Below are 18,460 nucleotides of genomic sequence, written 5' to 3'. Positions count from 1 at the left end.
AAAGGATGTCCTCCAGCCCAGGCATACTGAATTACAGCATAAATCTGATTCAGATCACAGCGTTGCTCTCAGCATGTCAGCAACACCACAGTGTTCCTCAACCACTTCAGATCCGCACACCTGATCCAATTACTCTGTGATGAAAATGTGTGGCTCTTAATTGGATCAGGTGTGTTAGAGGCGCAGCAACAACCACAGCACAGGCTCCTGTTAGGGAGGACTAAATATTCCTTTCCTTCTCTTCTGTCATATTTATATTATTACAATGGTGGATGTTCATATTGAATATGGCCCCATCACACTGAATGTGGCCCTCTTACTGAAAATAAGGTCAATGTGTAACAGTAATGTGATCCAAAAGCCCATGCTTGGGCCTGCTGCAAATGCTCCATTTCAGACAGATTCTAGTTTTGACCCTGCACGATGTCAGCAACAGCAGATATCGCTAATATGGTCATCTCAGGGACACAGGTATGGCTATGAGGAAAGAAGCCCCACACACCTTCTCTTTAAACCTTCTATTTGGAAGTTATAGCCAATCAGAAAAAAGGGAGGATGGCCTTAAAGGGAGAGGTCTAGGGAGCTTGGAAAGAAAAGCATCTGGACTTCTTTAAGTTTCCTTGAAGACGTTTCACCTCTCATCCGAGAAGCTTCTTCACTTCTAAGAGCAATTGGTGGAGAGGCCCAGATTTATGCCCTATGGGAGTGTCCACAAGAGGGTCATGGCCCCCCTATTGATCCGCTACTTAATCACATGAGCCAAGGTGTGAAAAGGGTTGTGGGTCCCAATCAGCTAGGGTTTCCCTAATCAAGGTTTCGGGTGAACCCACTGGAAAACCTAGCCCCACCCTATCATGTGATTTACTGAGGTCAAATGGCCCAGGATGTGAGTGGGTGTTAAGGCGTCTGGGAAGCTTTATGGGACACTCCCATAGGGCTTAAATCTGGGACTCTCCACCAATTGCTCTTAGAACTAAAGAAGCTTCTCAGATGAGAGGTGAAACATCTTCAAGGAAACTTAAAGAAGTCCAGATGCTTTTCTTTCCAAGCTCCTTAGACTACGATGAGCAAGATGACTGAGAACCTTCACAGACATACCTGAGAGGCTACCAGGGGTAGGCAACTCCAGGCCTCGAGTGCCGGTGTCCTGCAGGTTTTAGATCTCACCCTGGGTCAACACACCTGAATCAAATGATTAGTTCATTAACAGGCCTCTGGAGAACTTCAAGACATGTTGAGGAGGTCATTTAGCAATTTGGATCAGCTGTGTTGGATAAAGGACACAGCTAAAACCTGCAGGACACCAGCACTCGAGGCCTGGAGTTGCCTATCCTTGGGCTAGACCAAGGCCCAGGCCTAGCATAGAATAAATCAGGATTTTCTACCACTGAACTCTCTGGTGTCTGGAAGAAAAAATATGGAACCGGAAGTGAGAATCATAGGTTATCTGGTTTAACAACTGCAGTCACAGTAAATGGCACTACAACGGCACTTATCATTCTTTACGTTGCATGTTCACCTCTGGTCTTAAACCAGATGACCAATTACAAACTCAGACAGGACTGAAGCTGCATATAACTCAGACAAAATAACACAGATTTAAAGCGAGACAGCTGCTTCAACCAAAGCACAGTAAGGAAAGCACACCATCAAGGCATGAATATATCTGACTATAATTCTATTCATGCACTCCATTAAATTAATATGGCCCTTAAACATATTCCTATGGGGTGAGAGACAATTTTAGCCTTATTTTTGAAGCTGCAACCCTGGCAGTGTTTAATCTTTGAACAAATATGAAAACATAACTCAAACTGGTAAGCAGGCTTACTTGTAATTCTTATGAGGTCAACAAGTGCTTTAATGAGCTTACAAAGATAAGCAGTTCTCTGCGCTGATCTCTCATACCCTACAGGTGCTCGTCAGGTAAAGCCTCTGTACACTCTTGCTCTCTTGAGACCCTCTTAGCAAACTCTGTGGGATCTTCTACAGACAGCATTTTCCAGCAGTATGTTTTAGTTTTAAGGCAGTGCTTGTATAAGTTATAAGTTAACATAACATCACTTGTTAAAGCTCAAATTTGAACATTTAGACACCTAGCAAAATGTGCCTTTTAATCACTGCATTTGGAGACTGAGCAATCCATGATGGGTTGCTCGTGTACAAATTTTAGGTAATTTAATGAAGAGTCATTTCATATTTTTTTGTACATTAGTCTTTAAGGCATAAATAAACCATTTCAACTTGTTCATTTTGACAAAGTAAAATAGTTTAAAATAACATATCTCCCAAAGCCTGGTTCAGCCAAAGGTTTCTTCCTGTTAAAAGGGAGTTTTTCCTTCCCACAGTTGCCAAGTGTTTGCTCATAGGGGTCATCTGATTGTTGGGATTTTGTCTTTATTATTGTAGGGTCCTTGTAGGGACCTTACAATAAAAAGCATCTTGAGGCGACGGTTGTTGTAATTTGGATCTATATAAGCAAAACTTAATTGAATTGAATTATACTGAAATGCAACATGTGGCTTCGGGTGTTGATGTTTTCTAGTTTGGTTCTGTTTGTCTAATCATCCTTAGGATCCCTCCATCACAGAGCTATCCATTTTCTCAGAATCTAATTCACACATGTTGAACATGGTCTGCAAAATTGTCTCCAAGTTGATAAAAAATATTTCTTGTCCTTGACCCAGGGGTGTTTTGAGTTTCTTTAGATTTCTCTATGCCTCCATCTTAGTGATGTGAGTTTCTGCAAAAAGGTGCAGATTCACTGGAGAAAGGTTGAAAAACTGCCACAAGTACTGCATATCACTCATTTCTGAAACATCAGCCGTGGACAGTATGTTTCTCTAAACGTTCAAACCTGCTATTAGAGTGTGAAGCCTGTCCTGTGGTACTTCAGTGTCATGATTCACAGAGTGGTGTCTTTGAAGAGGCTCCACAGCTCCACGGTAACTAATTTATTCTCTAGTTACCAGAAAATGTGTGCGTGTGTCATGACTCACATGGCTAACATTTATTCTCTCTGCCACTCCTCTTCCTTCTCATCTCTCTCTGGATGTAGACATCACAGGACTCACTCTGTCTGAGTGCTGTACCAACTGCGTTTTGAATGGAAGCGCACGCCTACGTACACAGGCGTGTGTCAGATACACAGACATGAACGTACATACAAAGCACACACACCCCTAGTGTTTGCTTAAAACATCTTGTTCTGAAACATGTCGCAGAGCTGTGCAGAGAAGCTGAAAAGGGAAAAAATATCCTCATTGCAGATACGGATGGAAAAGAACTCTTTTAACAGTGTGCTGAGACAAATAATTACCCAATAGATCCGTCACACAATTAGTAACCAACTATTTTCATACTTGATTGACTTTCTTGTCGACAGCTATGCTCTCCAGATCGACTGGTTGCTTTCAATTGACCTGCCTGTCATTGGTCGGACAATAGTCTGTGAAAGCACCACATCAATGGAGTTAAGGATTAAGTCATTACTTTTGGCAGTGGGAGAGTCAGACTACCTGCAAAGCCATTTTCAGCTGAAAAAAAGAAGCTTTCATATCTAATAATAATTGACTTAAGCTAATGTGAGATTGAGAGAGGTCATCGTCAAAAACCAATTGATTAATAGAGAGTAGAGACAATTACAGATTTTCTTTGGTTGACTTGTCATAATAAAGGCCTGTCAACACAAATGTAGACAAGCAGACGGATATTAGGTAAAAGCTGAAACAAGGCACACAAGAAAGCTAGTTATCAAAACAGCAAATAACCAGAAACCACACAAACACTAAAGAGACCAAAAGACTCAAACGTGATTCTCAAATGACAACAGAGCTAAATAATTTCACAAAAATCACAAAAACTCACCATCAATAGAACAACAATGAAATCAAGAGGACACGAGATTTAAGAAATAAAAAAGAACCAAAAGTTCAACATCACCAAACCCCAGCGTGAGAACACGACTACAACCCTCACGGTTTTAGTTTCAAGCAAAAGAATGATATGATATTTATATGTTCTTAAATAATAAATATTCTATGCCTTTCTGAGCATATCCAAATATTTTGCAAACAATCTTTAAAAAAATTATTGATCAGTAATGAAATAATCATTACTTACAGCTCAGTGAAATAATACAAGATTCATCTCTGCAGCAGTTGCTGATTTGAAGTCTTTTGCATTAAACACAGGCTCTTCCTTCACATACTTGCCCCTCACTACTTCCCTGATCTCTTTCTCTCTACACACGCCTGAAATCTTTGCTCCTGTGACACTAGGAATCCGTCCTTTTTCCTTTTCAGCTTGGAGACCATTAGAGAAAGCCTTTTTTAGACTTCTCTCCTATGCATTGGGAGCCTCTCCTTCTCGACATCTGAAATGTCAAAACCCGTCAGTTTTACTGTGTTCCTGATTTTACTTTATTTTATTTTTACAGCGCTACTTTTTTTAATGTAACATGTTTTAAATCATATGTCATTAATTTGTTTTTCTTCCCTACATAACTATATTTTATCATGTAATGCTACTTTTGTTAAATGCTATAATCTTTATTATTATATGTTATTAGTCAGCTTAGGAATCTCAAAAGGCAGTTTTATAAATTGCACGTGTATACAAAGCTTTTGATAAACTAAAGAAGAGTCAAAGATTAGATTTATGGAGTTTAATTTTTAAAGTAGCACACTGACTGTATTCCAGCTGTTCACTTATTTTATATATGGTGTAGTTTCCTTATCACAAACAACAGTTATTACACTTTATTATTATCTTGTTTTTTGTTTCAATATATTGTTTTAGTCTCTTTTACTGTGTGGAGGGTATATCACAGAGGTAAGATAAAGGAAAATCAATACAGTTACTGCAATAAAAACATAACTTTTAATGTTTCATGACTAATAAACGTGTCCGTTAAGGCCTCATCAGGAAAGGTGTGATGACAAATTTTTCAGTTTCAGTTCATTTTTATTTTGGTAAACTAAAATGCTTTCTCACATTGAGTTTTAGTTTTAACTATAATAAACTTGTCATGAACTGCTGTGTATGATGACCATTAGCTATAGTATATAATGTGTAGAATTAGTATGTATACTGAATATCGTGTGATATGGATCTGAGAAAAGTGTATCACATATTACAATGTTTGTGTATATAATAGCAGAATGCCTCTGTTGTAAAAAGTGAATGATTTTATTGGGGCATTAATGGCTTTTATACTTGCAAACTGATATTATTCAAAGCCAAACAAATGGCCTGTCCCAAAACCAGTCCACCTTAATGTATTACATTTACATTTTTATTCACTGAGCTCTTTTATTTTAGTTGACCTTTTTGTATTTTCTATTTAATTATGCTTTCTCTTTTGTACAATTTCTACCTTACTAGCCCCTTATTTAATTTACTAATTTATATAAGTATTTTATTATTATTTAAGTTATATTAGGCTAGTTTCAGTATTTTGTTTCTGTGTTTTTGTTTAAAAATGCTCCTAATCATCTATTTTTTTAAAACAGGTTTATTAAATACTAGAGATGGCACGATACCACTTTTTTATGTCCGATACCGATATCATAAATTTTAATATCTGCCGATACCGATATGAATCCGATATAGTGTGTTTTTTAATCAATAAAACTGGTTTTTTTTAATATCTTGCTGCATTTTGTATAAGTTCATCCTCAAGTTTAAATAAACAACAACACTAAAGCTATTCTGTTATACCTGCATGCAAAAAATACACTGCGCCCGAAATATTTCATAGTTCAGCAACACTGATCAATCTAATAAACTTAAACCTACTCCATCCTCCCTATTCTGGTATTTTAAAGAGTACTTAGCAGAAATATTAAGCAACCTAACTAATAGGGTTGCAAACTCCCAGCAAAAAAAAATAGGGAACCACCCCCCACCCTCCACCTCATGATGCTTAATCGATGTAATCAACTTTAATTTGATGCAGGGTGAAAAAAAATGCACAAAAATAAATTATTTTTCAAGAATAATTAAATAGATTCAACATCTTTCTTCAACAGAATTGCAGAATTCACAGATGGTACCTTCCCAAAGGAAAAAGTACTATAGCTTACTAGGGTATATTAGACTTAACAGTTACTATATACAGTAATGGACTTCTATACATTTTACATCAGATTAAAACTTTGGGTGTAAGATTCAGATAATTATTTATTAAAAGCTAGACATTTTAAATGAGAATAAGAAAGAAAAGTATGTCTTTGTGCCCCCTTTTCCCTGTTCACGCCCTATCGGCCCCCCTGGCTAAACTTTGCTAGATCCGCCCCTGCACAGTTACCAGCCGTCAGCTACGTAGAAAAGGATCCTGGTGTAGAAAGTAATATTAAATAAATTCTAACAACAGCTTATCAAGTTTAAACGTGCTGCTGTTGTTCAGCTGCTGGTTTCCTCTTTCTGGTGCAAAGTGGGCCAAAAACAAAGAAGAGAGACGGACTCACGACAGAAAAGCCGATCAGCTGATCATTAAGCAGTTTCACGATTGAAGTAGCGGCAGGAAGGGGAGGGAGAGAGAGAGGCAGTCGCTCCATATATCGGTTGTTAAGCTTAACGTGGGTACGCTTTACAAACATTCAGAGATGAACTTACACACTTGCTTTACTTCTCTCTGGGATAACTTCCTCGGAGATGAAATGCTGGTTTGGTAGCGAGGCTACAAATACACGCAGCCGCTCTATCACGTGAGGCATACTGCTCCGACGTGCTACGGTTATGAGCCGAGTTACGCCGTGTCGCAAGTTTTGTGAGGTGCTTTTTTGATATTTAATGGATCGGATTACATTTTTTATTTCTCGCCGATATCCGATCCAGTAATTTAGGTCAGTATCGGACCGATACCGATACGTAATATCGGATCGGTCCATCTCTATTAAATACCATTGTCCTTTTCTTTTAAGGTAATTTATATATTGGTACGCCAATATGTTTCTATCACCTAGTGATACCTGAACAGAAAGGTGACTGAAAAAATAAGAGGGGTGTATAAAGTCAAAGCTGGAAGAGTAGCAACAAGATGGTGTGTAAGCTCACAGGGGACTCCCAAACAAGCAGACCAGGGCTCTAAGGTCGATTCACTGAGACTTCACTGCATGAAGGACTACATTTGCATTTCTAATCTTTGATGGTGGACAGTCAGCAAAATACAGATTGAAAAAAAAGGAGAAAAAAGGAGCTTTCAGGGACAGTTGTCAAGATACACACACCTAATGCCAACACCTACACAAACCTAGCATACAGAGGCCCTTTATTAAATACATCTGTTTGTTAATGCAAATACCTAATCATCCAATCACATGGCAACAACACGGTGCATTTAGGCTTGTAGGCGTGGTTAAGAGATTCTGTTTAAGTTCAAACCGACCATCAGAATTGAGAAGAGGTGCCAGAGGTCAGAGGAAAATGGCCAGACTGCTTTAGACATGGGTACAGCAGCGGAAGACCACACTGGGTATCAATCTTGTCAGCTAAGAACAGGAGATTGAAGGTACAATTCACAAGAGCTAACCAAAATTGCACCAAAAAACCTTAGAAAAACTTTTTCCACTCTGACGATGAGTTCGGTGTACTCAAATCGTCTCCACAGTCACCAGATCAATCCAACAGAGCACATTTGGGATCAGGTTGACAAATCTCCAGCAACGTGTGATCGTGTCATGGCAACATGGAGCAAAATTTCAGAGGAATGTTTCCAGGACATTGTTGAATATATGCAACAAAGAATTAAGGCAGCTTGAAGATAAAAAGGGGGTTCAACCTGGCCCTATCAAGGTGTAACTAATAAAATGGCTGGCAAATGTATTTAAAGTCATCAACTTACCATGTCTACAAAACGTCCTTACAGGCCTGTTGGTAAAATGTATGAAAATATTCACCTTTGAAAAATGTTTCTGTTTTGTTTGCTGTGTGTCACAACAGGTATTATCAACAGGAAATAACGTTCAAAGCTGTCCCTAATGTAATATTGCCTGTCTTTTTTCTCATCCATATACAGCAGCGGTAGAAGAACACAGTGTGGCGGTAATAGCGGTGTGATGCAGGAAATGTGCAATGATTTTGCAAAAAAAAGAAAAAAAAAGAAAAAACAAGGCAAAAACTCAATTTCCTCTTTCACCTCTCAGCCGACATCTTCACACCTACACCTACCCAACACCCCTGATACGTCCGCGCACACACAACATACCGATGCGTGGAATATTCACCCTTCTGCGCAGGGACGCACTCTTTTACCACTCTCGTCCTCATTCACACGCAAACACACACAGTCCCAAACTCATCAGCACTTTTTTTCCACTTCCCCCAGCATGCTCCATAATTATCACATAGCAGCTCATTGCACACTGTGCCATCTGTTAGCTGAGCGCACGCACTCCCAAACCCACACACATACGTGCACAACCACACAGCCGCCAGATGCTGGTTATCTGGGATTAATAAGAGCTACCATGTATAACTAAGTTTGCAGCATATCATTAACAATTTGCAATAAGAGGATAAAAAACACACCAAGAGCAGAGCAGCATACATCCAGGAAGAAGCTGCAAAGAAAATGCACTATACCAGGAATAATGTCAATTTCTGAGGATGATGTAATCTACATACACAGCTTGGATACTGAAAGCAATTTGGGAAAAAGAAATGTTTCCTTTTTTTTGTCTTTTCTGACATTTAAAGAGTAAAAAAACCCACGCAACCCTGAAATGCACATTATTACATTTTACATCTCATATTTTTTGAGATTTGGAGAAGAAAATTCAGTTTCATTTACAATTGAGAACTGTGAGTGATGACATGTCAGAAGAAAATGTGTTAAAATTGATTACATTACTTCACATTTCTTCAAAAATGTCCTTTTCCTTGTTTTCAGTGACAAATGAGACACATTTATTCAGGGATTTGAATGCATAATGTAGGCTGTGAAGTCGTGTGAATCGTTCTGGCACTTTTAATTCCGAATATGAAAGTCGAGATCGATGGAATTATTTTTCCATCTGCAGGAACCTGAACTGGACTCCTGTTTAGTTTAGTCCATCACACTGCACACACACACTGATGCTTAATGGGTCACAAAATAAATGTTATTTAAACTATATCGGATAAGAGACTAGAAATCTTTAAATATACTCAAAAAGAAACACATCCTGTAGAAACTGTGGCTTTTTCAAGCTATTTAGACAAGCAAATATTTTATTTTTTTGGCATTCTGTCACATGAAATCATGTAAAAGGTTATATTTACGTAACCTTCAGATTTACAAAATCGGAATCAGGAGTTTTATATTAGGTGCCAGTGATTAGATCCTCCTTAATGACCGTCATCTGGAGCCTGTTTCATCTGGGGTCTGGTGTTCTGCGTGCTACTGATGTGTCACCACTGGAAAGATCTAAGAACTGTTAGGCCTCTTGGCGCGCATCAATCAAATCAAATGAAATCTATTTTCTATTCAATTTATTTAAATTCTACAATCAGAATAGAGATGGCAAAATGGTAGGTAAGCAAAACTAAGGCTACGTTGACACTGCAGGTCTTAACGCTCAATTCCGATTTTTTGATCAAATCTGATTTTTTTGTCTGCTTGTTCACACTACAAATAAAATGCGACAACAAACGCGCTCTAGTGTGAACGCTCAAAGCGGCCCGCATGCGCAAAAGAAGACGTCACACACAACGCGCTCTGTTTAGACCCAGAGCAAACAGTATTGTTTGACTGATGGCCTTTAATATAAAGACTTCGGACTTTACGTTTCCCAATTTTTGCTTTAAGTTATTTTGTTATTTACATAATAATGTAAATAACCTAATAATGATCCTTATTGCTGTTTTAGAGGAGCGGTGCTTCAAAGGATAGTTGCAGATTTCTGTCAGAATCTGCAGATTATACAGTACAAATAAAATGTTCACGTTGTCTTCCCAACAGTTTCACTGGATGGCCAGGAAGCGTTCGCGATGTCTTCTCGGGCGCTTCTCCGGCGCTGATAATTGGCGTCTGTCTTGTGTCAGTGACGTAAAAGACGGATTTAATGCGACATGACCGTTCAAACAGCAGTCGCTTTCTAAAACATCGGATACGTATCGGATTCAGTACCACATACGAAAGTGACCCAGATCGGATTTGAAAATATCGGATTTGTGCCGTTCACACTGTCATACCATGATCGGATATGGGTCGCATGGGGTCAAAAAAATCGGATTTGATGCGCTTTCGCCTGCAGTGTGAACGTAGCCTAACATTTTCTAAAAAGAAAAAAAAAACTATGCAAAAGTCTAGAGCAGGGATGACAACCTCATTTTTACATTCAGTCCACTTTGATGATAAGTGGGCCAGTCCAGTGAAACTATATGATTAAATGTGTGTTACAGACAACGTTCTGGTAGATCATTGCTCAGACTGTTATGTAATTATGAATTTAGTATATAACCTTTTCATTAAATTACAGAAAATGTCCTTGTACTGTGCTGTAGTACGGATGGCAGTGGGTGGTGTGGGTCTTTATCGATAGGAAAATACAGTTAAAAGTTCAATGATAATGTTTGCTACCTAGCTTCAACATTAACATTACTGTTTTATTATTAGCCACTGCTGTTATCTTAATGATACCTTAACAGATGGCCGATGTGATTGTGGAATAATTGCTTATAGTGAAATAGCTAATGTTAACACGTGTGCCTGACAGGCTGATGTTTGTGATAACAGTTTAATACTTCAATGTCATTGAAATAGGAGATTTACTGACCTCTTTGAATTCCTCGTAAAGTGTTGTTTAGTGTTGTGAATGTCACCTAATAACATTAAAAAAGTTAGCTGTTCGTGTTTGTGTTCAGCTGTTAGTGAGGTCAGGTGTGCCTGTCTGCAGCACTGCTCTATGAGGTTGTGTTGACTGGAAGAAGCGAAGACGGCTCTGTTGGTATCAGTTCTGTTTGCTGGTAAGTATCTAAAGCACAGGTATGGAACTCCAGGTCTCGAGGGCCGGTGTCCTGCAGGTTTTAGATGTGTCCTTGATCCAACACAGCTGATTTAAATGGCTAAATTACCTCCTCAACATGTCTTGAAGTTCTCCAGAAACTAATCATTTGATTCAGGTGAGTCTAAACAGGGTGAGATCTAAAACCTGCAGGACACCGGCCCTCGAGGCCTGGAGTTCGACACCCCTGATCTAAAGCGACAGTTTTTAGTATCAGTTAGTATCTGACGATCTTTCTTTTTTGACAACCCTACAAACATCAAAGATCTTTTGCACTGGGCACATTATTTGCTGTGTTCACAGTAACGATACTCATGTTTGGCAGAGACCAAAGACAGCTTTGTTAAGAGAAGACTCTTATACCACTTGTCAAGCGTGGTAGTGGAAATGTTACACTTCACTTTTGCTTTGCTTTATTATGGCCTGACCAGATCCCAGCCATTACCTAAGCTGTGGACTTTCTATCATATTAAAGAGGTAATGTGCGGCCATCCGTCTAAAAACTTAAGTTGAACTAGAGGTGGTCCTTGTAACAAGATAACGACCTTAAGAGCATCAACAAGTCTACTAAGAAATGTCTAAAAAAACTGGATGGTTACTGAATAGCTCATAGTTAAACATTAAATTGTTGTGGAGTATTTAATACAGGCTTTATATGGAAGAAACAAGAAGGCATCCTTGGAAAAAAAGGAATTTAGGGAAGCACATAAGTCTTATGTCAAAGATGTACTTAAATTCTCCATATGTCGATATTAGAGGTCAACCAATATATTGGCCCCGCTGATATTAGCTATTTGCCAATATCAGTATTTGCCGGTATATCAGTATTGGCATTTATAGCAGATGATAAATTAAAGTGTAAAAAGTAACAAAGAGCAGGGAGAAACACCCTTCAACCATGTCATGAGTGTGGAAGTTGCATAATTTGTCGGCTTCCCCATCACTGTGACAAAAACAACCGACTGACCTGAGCAGAGTTGGTCAGAGAGTAAGGGGGTAACCCACAAGTTGTGACAATAGATTAATATTATATTGATAATATTCTCAATAAGGATTCATAGAAAAGTACACATAACAGATGTTTGGGAAATCTGTTTATGTTTTGTGCGTTGGAAAGAAAATATCGGCCGATATATCAGAATTTAAAATCACCAAGTATTGGTATCTGTCTTAAAAAAACTTTAATCAATATACTGGTAGAAAAAGCTGATTTTCCTTGTGGTGTTCTTGAAATATATCACCTTTATCTGCAGGCACTGTTTGAAAGGGTTGCTTACATTTTCACACAACTGCGGCTACAAGATAATGTCTTGACACCTGCTAGCAAACACGCTGTAATGTAAAAGTCCTTCCAAGTGCAAAATGCTTTGGACTGCTGGTCTATCTTCAAGTCGTTACAGAACAGACTGCTAACAAGTGCACCATGTCTTCTTGAAGTTGCAGGCACTGGAGTCTGATTTCTATCTAGCCAAGACGGATGAAAGATAAACCAAACTGTGTCCAAAATAAAGCTCTTTGGTTAGTGCGAACCTAAACCAACCAATTACTAAATACATAAAGCTAAACGTCGCTGCTCATGTCCAGAGCAGGATAAAACGAACTGTGATGGCACCCTCGTAACATTTAATGAGTATTTCTACAGGTTGGTTCTTACTACCAGTGCGAGGCACTCCAACAGCCAGGACCTTTGCAGCAACCAATTAAACATCAAGCAGTGCTGACATCACAATAAACCCATCCTGCCGTTTATAATTTATATATTTGTTATCTTGTAGCTGTCTGCACATCAGTCACAGAGCTGGAAAATGATCAAACATGCTCACTTTCCCTCTATGCAGCTTTAGAGGGGATTTATGCTGAGTGTGAGTGTGTGTATGTAGGGGGGGACTCCCCCTCTTCAATTATTTACAGGAAGCCCTCATGCATCTGTGACTTTCAGCGACAGGCTGAGGAAGCCCAGCAGAGCAGCACAGATCTCCGTTCTTTCTCTTCCCGATTACCCCCTTTGTCTACAGGCTTGTTTTTGCTCCTTTTTTTTTTTTAACAACTTTTTCCTCTCGTCCTTTTCCCCCTTCTGCCTAAACATTTTGCCTCCTCCCTCTCCATCCTCTCCCTTTTTCTCTATACATTTTTCATTTGTGTTTTGCACGTCTAGCTCCACAACATTTTACCTCATTTCATTTTGTCTGCAGTCCCCTCCCTTCAGTCTTTTCCTCTGTTTTACCCTTTTCTCCTTCATTTCCAGATTTCTTTCTTATTTAATCAATGTCGTTTCCTCACATTTACATCACATATTTCTATTTTCTCTTGTATTTCTTGCATTCATCTCCTCTCTCCACCTCCTTCTGTCATTTTTTGCGACTTTTACTCTCGTTCCTTTCCCATTTTTCCTTGACTGTCTCGTCCTTTTACTTGCTCTTCATTTTCACCTCTTCTGTCCACATCTGTGTCACCTTCCCTCTCTTTTTTCTGTCTGCAGCCCTTTTCCTCCCTCCTCTTGATCTTTTCCTCATTGTCCTTGCCCTACTTTCTCTCCACTTTCTTTTCTTCTGCCTCACATCCAAGTCTATTCTTTCTTCTCCCCTCTCCTCCTTTCATTTTTTTTTCTGTTATGTACTGGCCTCACCCTTTTTCCTCTCACCTCTCCCTTTCATTTCCCTCCTTTCATCTCTCTTGTTTCTGCCTCTCCTCTCCGCTGCCATCCATTTCTATTCCCCCATCTCCTCCCTCCCTCCCTCTCTCTCTCTCTCTTTCTCCATCACCTCTCCTTACCTCTCTCCTTCTCCCGTCACCTCCTTTCCCCTCCTCCTCAGCTCCTGTCATCTCCAACCAAAAAAAGAAATGAAGGGGAGGAAGCAGGGGTGATGTCACAAGAGGGGACGTCAGTGGAAGAGGTTGAACTTTCTCTGAAGAGTCAGCATGGAAATAATTCATATTCTGCTCAAACATCTTCACGCCGCCACTCTTCTACCTCACTTCCCCTCCATCCTGCTCCGCTCCACTTGCTCTTCACCTCCTCTGCCGTCTCCCTGTCATGTCTTTCTTATTGTTCTCCATGTCTCTTTCTTATTTCAATTATTCGACAAGGTTTTCAGATTTTTCTTTCTTTTTTTTTTTCATTGTCTGAATTTTTTATGTTCAGGAAGGAGATGCTTCTGGAAAGGACGCAGAATCTAACGATTATCAAATAATAAAAGACCGACTGAACGCATACTTGTCTGTAATCAGGCTAATATGCTTCACTGGCATCTATTCAAAGCAATTTATCTCTCTTTTCATCTCTCTCTCTTTCTATCTAATGAAACTGTCTCCAATCTTCTGTCCCACAAAACCTAAAAAATGAGTCTTTCACAATATCTTCTGACATGAAAAAAGCTTTTTGTGCTATTATGCACCGCTGGCTCTGACTCAGTATTCGTCTCTCAATTCCAGTTTATTTTTTAATTGATTTTAAGAATTAATCAGCTGCAGCTCACAACAGTGGGGTTTTTTTTGGGTTTTTTTTCATATTTTAAAGCCAGATTTCAGTAAAGTTCCCCAATGCATGCTGGGTTAGTGATCTTTGCATCTGATTTTTAATCAGTGTACCGTCACACAGAGCAGAAACCAGAGGATCTGTGACGTAGTGGCTCACACAGCTCACGATCCATCACAATTCACAGGTTTTTGTAATGTGTGAAGTGCAGAACGGAAGTGAAAAGTACTGCACAAGCTAATGAGAATCAAAAATCCTTTAATAAGTCAACGGGGCTTACAAACACTCAAATTCAGGACAAAGGAAAGTGTTTTAACACATTTCAGAGCACTGGTCCCAATACAGATGTTAGGTTATGGTAATAGGGAGGCCCTCCAATAAGACCACTCCCTCCACAATCATGACCAATAAGATCATGCTCATCACCATCTAACAGGATATGTGGGATTCAACACATGTGCAAAGTGATATTTAAAGCTATCACATTTTTTTGTATTTTCATGAAGCTCATTCTTTGTACTTATGTGCATGCAGAATTCATAGACACTAAGAATCTTTGCTAAATGATTTCAACTGACTATTGTTCAGTACATTAAGAGTGAGAATTTGGTGAAACTGTAAGTAGTGCGCAAGAAAGTTATGCTGTTAAAACAGAAGATAAAACAGCAAATATGACCTTGAGCTTGACCTCAGTTTGGGTGAGGACCCATGAGATGATTGTTGTGTGAAAGTAAAATATAACTAATACTCTAGGAGGAAAAGCGAATCTTGTGAAAATGGAAAAGTGCCTGTAAAATGACAAACTTGTCCTTGACCTTGAGCACAATTTGAGTCAAGACGCATTGTTGATCACTGTGTGCACGACTGATAAAATTTTGAAACTCTAGGAGGCGTTGTGATTCTTGTGACACAGACAGATGGATAACGGACGCCTAACCACGGCATAAGCTCATGTGTCCTTCGAGCCCAAAACTCCACATTAAGACCAAGGTCCCTGGATACAGTCCAAACAGTCCCTACACCTGGTAACTAAGCAGGGCTGTACAAAAAAATCCCCTCATGTTTCTTCCACACAATACAACGTCAGTGTGGAAGGTGATGATATATGTTTAAAATATCTGTCACATTAGCCGGACAGTGATTCATTTAGTTCATATCCGGCTCTTTTAAAGCCCCAGTTAGTAGCTTTAATTGCCAAGAGGAAAAAACCCTGTAATATTAACTTGTTATCTTTTTAAACTGATTTTTTTCTCCACCAAATTAAACAATTAAGGTGAACGTGACAATTTCTTTAACATTTTATTATTCAAATGTAAAATAAATATATGAAGTTTGAATAAATAATGAAATAACACCTTAAAAACTATCTCTGCTTAATTCCCAAACTATTTTTGAACAGTTTTGAGCAAAGAAATTTACCACTTTAATCAGAGCTAAATTTAACAAACTAATCTCTCAGCTCAGTTTCCCTTTGCAGACAAAGCAAAGCCTTCTGACTTTTTTCAAAGCAATAACATGTCCAGTTCTCAATAATTAAAATCACACAAGAAGTTGTCATTGATAAATTCAGATCCACAAGTAAGCTAAACACTTTCTCCTGAGCATTGCTCCCCAATGCACAAAAAACAGGAAAGCGCCGTAATGCTGGTTGTATTCGGTTAAAGCTCCCTGTGCTGTGCCGCACGCATCAAAGAAGCTGAAACAAAGCATTTCTTGTTGTGTTTGTGTGTGTGTGTCTGTGTGTGTGTGTGTCTGTGTGTGTGCGTGCACTCACCGAGGAGTAAAGGTGACCCTCTCCGTTCATTGCGATGTAGAGACCGGTCTTAACTGATTGGATGGCCACGACTCTCAGACCCACAGGAATTAAGTTAAACAGAGCTGAAGACAAAAGGAGACAAACTCAGTTCATGTGTTTGCGCTTCCTGCACACTTGTTGTGTGTCTCTTGTTGAAATGCAGTGCTCCCAGAACTGCTCAGTTGGTTTGGTCAGCTGGTGAAGGGTGAAGCAGCCTCCACGGTCTCGTGGGGCTGCTTGCAGGGCTTTTAAATTCTGAATTTTACAGAAGAGAGATGCATTCAGAGAAGTGATGGATTTCTTTTCTTCTATCCCAGTGCTCATAGGTGTCTATTAAGATATTTAATATGACTGGATGAGAAATATTATTTGTGTAGCAAAAAAATCATCCATTGTTCGGCTTAACATATAAAAGACTTTGTGACCAAAGTCTTCTTAGAAGCAGGAGAGTAAAAAAGGTTTGTTCAATCTGAATCTGAACACCAGAAAAATAAAGATCAGGTGGAGGACATAAGGATATCTTAACCAAGGACTCTGTGACATTTTAATATGAGCCACTTCTCATTTTTTCCAGAGGCACAGTCCACCTCTCAGCTCCATCAGGTCAGTGTTATTTGAAGAATGGCAGTCAGTGACGGTAAAGAAACAGACGGCTGGTCGCACCCATGTAGCCCGGGGGGCTAGCATCACCGGTGGTTTTGTTCACTTCCTGCAATCACGTAGCATCTTTTATCTTGTTTTCTTTTCTTAAACTGAATAATAGATAAATAATCTAGAATTATAACTCAACAAATACACATAAATTTAAACCAGAATATCAGTAGATGACATTATTTACTTTTTGAGGGGTCAACTAAGGAATTCATTTAGGCAGTTTACAAGAAGAAGAAATAACATTTTTGTGGCTCTCCAATCTCACTGTGCTTTCTAATTATGTTCTTAGCTCTATGACAGTGACTTCAATTTTACCAAAACTGCTTTACAAACATCAGTAAGACAGTAATGGATTCTGCATGCGAGAGAATCAGGATTAAAATTAAATTGATGCAAAAACGGAGCAAATAACCCAATCAGGCCTTGAGTGTCACTTCAGTTAAACAATCACAAGCAGCAAATCTTTCAATTTTAAAATAAACCCGCAAAGACAAAGGCAGGGCGTGAAAAATCACCGATAATATGCTCACGATTTCCATTCTGATATAGTTTTTTAATCTAGATCCTCGGATGTGAAAAGATGAAAATGATCACGCCCGTCGGCAGTTATGACCTTTCAAGGTTGTTAAAATTCTTCTGTCTCTCACTGAGGTCGGCTAAAGTGGTGCCACATTTAACTCGTGTGATCTGCGTGCTGACAGCACCAACACACTAACAGCATCAAGCAAGATTTAAGGTGAACCTTTCTTTCTTTGTGTCCACAGAGGAGAATATTCGGGTGCAAATTTTCAATGTAATTAACAGCTTTGGTTCCTCAGGTCAGCGTAAACTAATTGTGTGTTAGATTAGCTGTAACCTAACATCCACAACATTTTTTTTAACTCATGATGTCTACCCTTGATTTTATTCACCTATACTATTGTACATGTCTAAGTTTCATGAGAGTTTGAAGTCTGTTGTCCATTCCCTCGCCTCCTCTCACCTACCTGAACCTCTCCAGCTGATAAAAAAAAGCATTTTATTAGGTTTTTCATTCTCCGTTGCATTCTGTGAATCCGGATCTAGACTTTACATTATTGTCTTATTGTGCGGATGCTTTCCTCTATCGCTGCCGGTATAATTGTCTCGGGCGTTTGTGACTCCTCTTTTGATTAGCTGCCGCGTCCCACGGCTCGAGCTTAAAGATGTCATCGTTTCATGTTGCGAGTTTGAGGCCCGGCTTCGAAACATCCGCCTCTGAGATTTCTGCCTCCAACAGCAAGTGTGTCTTTCCTACGACAATGTCCCAGATACTCCGGATAATCCACACAGTTCACTGTCAACTGCTGAAAGCTTTTTACGACTGTCAGGCAATGAACACCTATTGATGTGATATGCATCCATCAACCATATACTGTATTTACCCTTAGGTATAGATACTTGCTGATTAACATTTGGATTATTTTTTTCGACAGCTGAAGCCTTTAGAAAGGAAACGAGTGCACACATTATCGCGTAAAAACATAAAAAAACAACCATGACCTAAAATGAAGGTCGCAACAGTGGATG

General features: G+C 39.2%; 1 protein-coding gene across 5 annotated transcripts in view; it reads right to left on the bottom strand.

Annotated features, from left to right (window-relative positions):
- The window catches only part of LOC100701803 (fibroblast growth factor 14), a 72,529-nt gene that overhangs the window by 14,028 nt on the left and 40,041 nt on the right, over positions 1-18,460 (bottom strand). For all 5 annotated transcript variants that reach the window (XM_013268971.3, XM_005450080.4, XM_019352187.2 and 2 more), the window contains one exon: positions 16,238-16,341. In XM_013268971.3, coding sequence (XP_013124425.2) covers positions 16,238-16,341 — 104 coding nt within the window. The remainder of the gene's footprint in view (positions 1-16,237; positions 16,342-18,460) is intronic.

This window comes from Oreochromis niloticus, linkage group LG23, assembly GCF_001858045.2.
Source record: "Oreochromis niloticus isolate F11D_XX linkage group LG23, O_niloticus_UMD_NMBU, whole genome shotgun sequence".
Lineage (NCBI taxonomy): Eukaryota > Metazoa > Chordata > Actinopteri > Cichliformes > Cichlidae > Oreochromis > Oreochromis niloticus.
This window is presented reverse-complemented; position numbering and strand designations above follow the sequence as displayed.